This window comes from Otolemur garnettii, unplaced genomic scaffold, assembly GCF_000181295.1.
Source record: "Otolemur garnettii isolate 467f Iridium unplaced genomic scaffold, OtoGar3 scaffold00007, whole genome shotgun sequence".
In the NCBI taxonomy this organism is placed as follows: domain Eukaryota; kingdom Metazoa; phylum Chordata; class Mammalia; order Primates; family Galagidae; genus Otolemur; species Otolemur garnettii.
The window spans coordinates 4,771,463-4,778,416 of NW_003852402.1; the positions used below are offsets into that span (position 1 = coordinate 4,771,463).

General features: G+C 57.0%; 1 protein-coding gene across 1 annotated transcript in view; it reads right to left on the reverse strand.

Moving 5' to 3' along the window:
- Window positions 1–448: 448 nt before the first annotated feature.
- PARVG (parvin gamma) overlaps window positions 449–6,954 on the reverse strand; it is a 21,681-nt gene continuing 15,175 nt past the window's right edge. The window contains exons 12-13 of the mRNA XM_003783428.3: window positions 1,150–1,222; window positions 449–770 (exon numbers count right to left, since the gene is read on the reverse strand). Of these exons, the coding sequence (XP_003783476.1) occupies window positions 661–770; window positions 1,150–1,222 (183 nt within the window). The 3' untranslated portion in view covers window positions 449–660. The remainder of the gene's footprint in view (window positions 771–1,149; window positions 1,223–6,954) is intronic.

Here is a 6,954-nt window from a genome sequence, read left to right on the forward strand (position 1 = left end):
AGAAAATGCTGAGTCTCGCTGGAGAGACTGGGGCACTATGGCTCTCTGGGGACAGAGTGGAGATGATTTGGCCACTAATCTACTACATAGATTTCTTCTTTGTGACTTTTGGGCAGAACTCACCATCAAAGCTACAGGGGTCAGCCAGGGCCATGGTTCCTTTGGCAAGGGACTGAATTAGCTTCTCGGAGTGTGGTGGGGGGTTTGGGGTCTCATGCCTCTGCATGGTGGCACAGAGGGCCAGTGAGACATAGTGGCAGGCAGCTGGATGGGGATAGCCCAGGGCCTGGGCCATCAGCCCTGATGCTGACAGCCTCAAGCCCCAGGTATCCATAACCTCCCATTGGGCTGTTGCTGCCCTGGACTCAGCGATGAGAGCCTGCAGAGGAAGAGCCATGTGGGGCTCAACCCAGATGGACACACAACTAAGGACGCCTGCAGGCTCCCAGACCCTCCCAGAAATACTTTTATTTAAACAAATTGAACAAGGACAAATGTTGACTCCAAATGGATCCCCACCTGAGATACTCAGACGATGGAGCCAGGAGACACAGGCAGGAAGGGGACAAGTCGCAGATGCAGGGGGGCAGCAGGTAGTGTCCCCCAGCCATCCAGCTGGGCCAGCAGGTAGGCGCACGAGCTTTTGAGGGGCTGCGTGGGTTAGTCTGTGCCTCCCCAGGGTGTCCCGTCCGTGTTTACTCTCAGCTTGTGCCTGCAGAACAGGCCATACAGCACACGCAGGGTGCTCCGGGCGTCCTTGTTCACAATGTCTGCAGGCCAGACAGGGGCAAGGCAGGGGGCAGGTGGTGACCAGCCAGCCTGCTTTGTGGGGGACTGAGGCGTTCCTCGCTGGTAAACCAGCACTAGGTGTGTCACATGACCCTGCCATCCCCTGTAGTGCCCCCAATACAGCAACTCCTCCCAGGCTGGCTCCCCAGAGATTTCCATCCGCTCCTCTCCCCAGGAACCCTCCACTAGGGCCTCAGTCCCCTCCCCGGAAGCCCTGGAAAGCGGTCATCACCCACCCCACCAAGCAAGAGGACACCACCGACACAAGCTCACCCCCACACCCTGTGCCTGTTCTTTGGCTCTCGAATGAGGCTGGTCAGCCAGAGCTGGCCATGGCACTGGCACCTGCCACACACTCACCCTCGGGGCTGACAGGGTAGCTGAGTAGACCTTCGTCCTTCAGCAGCTCCAGGGCCAGGGTCACGTTGTGCAGCTACAATGACAAGGCCCCTTCAGATGCCAGCCCCAGTCCAGACCCTGGACCCCAAGTACCAGATCCATGCTGTCCTCCATGACCTCCACCTGAGTTCACCCAAGCTTCCACCTGCAGTGTGAATCCCTGACCACATTTGCAATCAATGGTCAGCCAGTGTCCCCTCACAGCCTCCACGGACAGGGTGTCATTCCCCAGCCACTCACAAGCTTGCTCTAGTGAAAAAGACAAACACCAAGGAGGGGGCCCGGCAGGGTAGAGAGGGCTCCATGATGGAGGTGACCCCTGGTGGGAGTCCTGCCTGGAGGGGGCCTGGCAGGGTAGAGAGGGCTCCATGATGGTGGTGACCCCTGGTAGGAGTCCTGCCTGGTGAGGAAGTCTAGCCAGAGAACACAGCAAGGATCCCTGGGTGGCAGACTCCCCCTCAGAACAGCTGAGTTTCCCTCAGCAAAGCACCGTTAGGAGGAGATCAAGGCTCAAAGTGGCCCAGAGTTCAACTCACAGACAGGCAGTACCTGGCCAGCCCAATCTGCCACAAAGAAAGCTGGAGACTGTCCCTCTCCCTGTCCCCCCAACCTGGGCTAGAGCCTCAGACATGGCCCCCCTGTAGATCCACCTGGCGTTCAGACCCTGGCTTGGTTACTGAATAACTCAAATACACCAATTTTCCCCACCCCCTGAGGCCTTCCACTGACTCTCCCACAAAGGGGGCTCACCACAGTGAGCCTTGCTACAGGACACAGTGGGAGCCCCCATATCAGCATCACCTAGTGTAGTGCCCCTTTTCCATTCTACATTCTCCTGGGCCTTAGACACAACCATGGTGACCCCCCCTTCTCCTTGGGGCAGTGGTCTAGTGTGGTAGAAAAGGGGGTATGGGGTGAATCAGAACATGCTCCTAATTCTCTGTGTGACCTCATGCCTGGTGTGTTCCCTCCCCATCGGCCCAGCCATCCCAGCCCCACCATGAACGCAAACAGGCCAGGCAGTTCCCACGGCAACACAGCCACCTGCCAAGAGGCCAGGTGGCCCGTACATCAGGTGAATAGGCCTAAGTAAGCCTCATCCAGAAACACCAGCCCTGCCAGGCCACCCCCATCACCTCCTGGGGGGGCTGGGCAAGGACAGTCTTGCTATCTGGCAGGCCTCGGTTCCCTCACCTGTACAATGGGAATAACACACCTGCCAGCCTGCCTGTCCCAGGTAGTCATGTGCACCAGATGCAACAACAGACACGGAGTGAAAGCTATAAAGCAAGATCTGAAGGTGGCGATGGTGAAGGCCTGGTGGGGAAGGCCGGCAAGCAGAGTCCTTCTCCACTTGGGAGGTTCATTGCTGGAGCATAGAAGAGACAGGGCCACTGAGATGGGGGCAGGGCCAAGATGGAGGCAGAGTGCGGCCAGGGGCCACCAGCTCAGCAGGGCTGTCCCCTCCATAGTTGGCAGGAAGAAGAAACCAGGACTACCCCACATGACAGCACTCCCAAGCAGGCAGAGCACACCTCTGGGGACCTCGAGGCCAAGATGGAACCTCAGCGTGAGCAGAACAGAGCTCCACCTGGCTGCCTGGCTGTCCAGCCACTGTGTCCCCAAGGCCTCTCCCCAGCCTGGAATATTCTGGGAAACAAAGGCAGCAACTGTTTCCGGCACGTTCTCTCCACAAACATTGCTTGCAGGTTGCATAGAAAATAAAGGTCAGAGTGAGAAGGAGACATGGAGACTTTGGACACAGCCCCGCGCTCTCTGCCCCAAAGTTCTGGCTGAGCCAGTGTCCAGGCTACAGAGAGAAATGGGAAAATGATTTTGGAAACTGTCAGATTAAAGAAATTAATATGGAAGTTCTTCACTGCAGGACTTCTCAGAACCTTGAACACATTCATGGGTATCATGAACCTTCAAGACTATGCATGTTTCCCTATTTCATTCTAGAACCCATTTGTCACAGAGCACCTCAGGGGAGCAGCGTTTAGAAACGTGCCACAGATTCACTTATTTAAAAAATATGTATTGATCATGTATACATACCGGTCACATAACAGGGACCAAGGACAGACACTCCCCCCGCCCTCATGGAGTTTACCCTTAACCAGCATCACACCTGCTTCTGTTTGTTATACTCTTCCTCCATGGTGCTCAGTCTGAACCAAAGGTCACGTCCCAGAAGGGCTGACCCACAGCCATCTCACCACAATCTACTCAAAGTGCCATTTTTCTTTTGCACACGGTTTGAGATGAGGAAGGTCAAACCACCCTGTTCCATCAGCCAAGAGAAGGTTAAGACCCGACTTGGGAGGATGCATTCAAATTCCTGGGACAAAATAATTGGATGTGGCAGGAGCCACAGATTCCCAGTTCCAGCAGTTTGATGTCTGCAAAGCAAACTATCCCCTCTCCCCCACCCCCATCCCTAACTCCATTCTCGGAACAAACAGCCTCACACAAACACCACTGACAAGGAAGGTCTGATAATGAGAAATCCAATTTCATGGGGCCACTCTGCCACCACAGGCCTGCAGGTGTCCCCGCCCTCTTAGCTAACGACCTCATTCTACATTCATGCAGCTGAGAGCTCCTGTAGTGTGAAAATCTGTCCTTGACGTCTGAGCTAAGAGGAGCTGCCTTCCCCCGCTCCCCGCCCCCCCCCACACCCGCATCTAACCCACTCACACCGGGAAGCAGGTGGATCCCGTGAGCTGGCTGTGCACGGGGAGGAGACTGAACCTGTGACCTCAGCTGGTAACTAAGGTTTGGGCTATGTGAAGTACTGACAGGGGCCTCAAAGTTCAGTGGAGCCCCAATACCTGGGGAACAAAGAGGGGGGCCCCAGGTGCTGCTCTGGGGCTGGTTCTAGCCCTTGCCTGGGGGGGGCCTGCCTGCCGGTGGTCCTGCCCTGCCCTCCTCCCGCATCTTCTCCGCATACTTCAGTGTCCTGCTCTAGACCAAGGCTCTGACCACAGTCTCGGTCTTGGCTTCAATCATCCTGAGCCCTGGTCCCCCTCTGCCTCCTGAAGGACTCACACTCAGGAGAGGTAGAAATAGGGAGTAAGCTCAGGCTTTGGAGACAGACAAGGCTGGGTGGCAGTCTGACCCTGTCCTAACAGGCTGGGCGCTCTTGGCCAGATTACCGCACCTCTCTGAACTGTCGTCTCATGTGGAAATGAGAGTAGGACTAGTTCCCAACTCAGGGGCCCAGCGTGAGGCTCTCTCAGCAAGTTGGTCTTCTGTGCCTGTGGGAAATCACATTGTTGGGCTGAGTCTGCACCCCTCCTGCACCCACACACTTAGCTCTGCACCCACACACCCTGCAGGGCTCTCCCATGTCCCCATTAAGGCCATAGGGCCCGCTGTGGTAGAAGTGACAGATGCCAGTCCCCATCTGAAGCCTCATGTGTCTCTGCCTTGGCCAGCTGCTGCTCCCAGGAGGAGGATGAGGGATGTGTGGCACAGAGCTCTGCCCAGCCCAGGAGGCCTGGACCCCACCTAGCCCTCAGATGAGTGACAGAGCCCAGCTGAGCTGCGATCAACCAGACTTAGCCAACCCACTGATCTGTGAGAAGGAAGGAACATGAGCTTTCAGACCGTTTGTTATGCAGCATCATGTGGCCCTGGCTGACTGATACCACTGAATGCTAAGTGCCTACCATGACCTCGGAGACCACAGACACTGACTGCTCAGGCCCAACATCCCAGCTCTTGTTACCAAGTAGAGGGCACCCCCGCTTAGGGGGAGGCAGAGGCCACACCCAGAGACCTGCAGCCCCGTGTGGGTGAGACTGGCTCCCCAGCTGCTCAGTGGCTCTGGGCAGGCCCCTCAGCCTCTCAGGGCCTCAGTTTACCCCTCTGTAAACCTGCAGATACGACCCTGCCCTGTCTCCTCACAGGATGTGCAGTAAGGATGAAATAAAGGCATGTGAGGTGAGGCTTAGGCATCAGTCTTAGGCAATGAGGAGACCAGGATCCAGGTACTACAGATCACTGAGAGGGCCCAGAGGTGCTGGGAGCGACCAGAGCGGAGCACCTGGGCAAGCAGAGGGCAGCAAGGCCGGGAACAGGCTGAGACAAAGGCCTGGGTGGAGACCAGAGAAGGCAGGGGTTGGTGGGGGCTAGGGTATAGCAGCTGTGGCCTGGACTGCAGGAGGGAATGTGGCCAGGGTGATGGGCAGGGCTTTGTGCCCAGAAACACCTGTGAAGTTGGCTCTGCTGAAGCAGGGCAGAGGCTGAGCTGTGGGTGTGCAGGGGATGGTGTGAAAGAAGGTCCCAGGTGGCAGCAGTCTGGGGAGACTGGGGCACCTAGCCTAGAACTGGGCCCAGCCAGGCCCAGAGTCCTAATCTAGCACCAGGGACCCCCTGGGCATGAGAAAGGGACAGAAAGAACCAAAGGCTGGCCCTGAGGTCCTCCTGCCCCGGCCAAGGGACCACACCTCCAGCATTACCTCCTGTGCAGAGTCAGGGGCAGAGACCACACACCCTCAGGGCTGCCTCCCCAATGGCTCCCCAGGCTCCTTCTTACCACCTATATGGCCTGCAAGGGGGCCAGGAACAGCAGCCCATTTCAGAGACAGCAGGCAGAAAGCTGCTGGTGGGTGGACAAGAGATGAGACCAACCCAGGCCTGTCTCCCAGCAGGAAGTGCTCCTTCCCTCTGCCAGGGGACAAGCAGGGTGAGTCTCCACCCCCAGAGACCTCAGTTTCCTCTTTTGGAAAGTAGTGTTATACCCTCGCCTCGGGGAGGCAGGTGTACCAGGCTGAAAGGGTGTTCCTGTCTGGGGAACAGCTTCCCCTGAGGCCTAGAGGTGGGAGGGCACAGTGAGTTCAAGGCCTCGGGCGACCCCTGCGAGGGAGGCAGGGCCAGCAGGGCCAGCAGGGCTCAGAGGCTGCCTGGGAAAAGGTAGTCAGATCTGCATTCTGGGTGCTTCTACCTCACCTCTTCATCTCCCTCTGTTTCGTGGTTCTCTCCATCCCTCCTCCCCAAGTCAGGCCACTGCCCTCCTGTCTGGCCCAACATTGCCACCTCCCAGCCCACCAGCCTCCAGGGTGCACATAGGAACTCCTGTCTTCTGCCCCTCCAGCTCTGCAGCCAGAGTGAACCATAGATGCCTCCCTGAGACTTGCCTGTTCCTGTCCCCTCTGAGACTTTGCCGATGCTGCTCCTCCCCTTGGGGAGCTCTTCCACCACAACCTGCGTCTGAAACCATAATCACCCCCACGCTTGCATCTAACACGTCCTTCCTGACTCCTGGAGATCACACCAGCCTCCTTCCTTCACCTCCCTCTCTGACCCACACAGCATGAACAACACACTTTACTGTGGCCCTAGAAGTCCTTACATCACTGGGACTACAGTGGGTGTATTCTGGGGGGTCCTTGAAAGCAGGAACTGTGTCTAGTTATCTTTATGTCCCATGCAGCACAAGCCTCCAAATAGGCCATTAGGGAATGAGGCATGGGGGTACGGGGGTACGAGTGGATGGATGGATGTATAGATGGATGGTTGGGTGGGTGCATAGGTGGGTAGATGGGTAGGTGGATGGATGGATGGATGGATGGATGGATGGATGGATAGATGGATGAGTGAATGGATGGTGGATAGATGGATGGGTGAGTGGATAGATGGATGGGTGGATAGGTGGGTAGATGGGCGGGTGGATGGGTGGGTAGGTAGGTAGATGGGCGGGTGGATAGGTGGGTAGGTGGATGGATGGGTGGGTAGGTAGATGGATGGGTGGATGGGTGG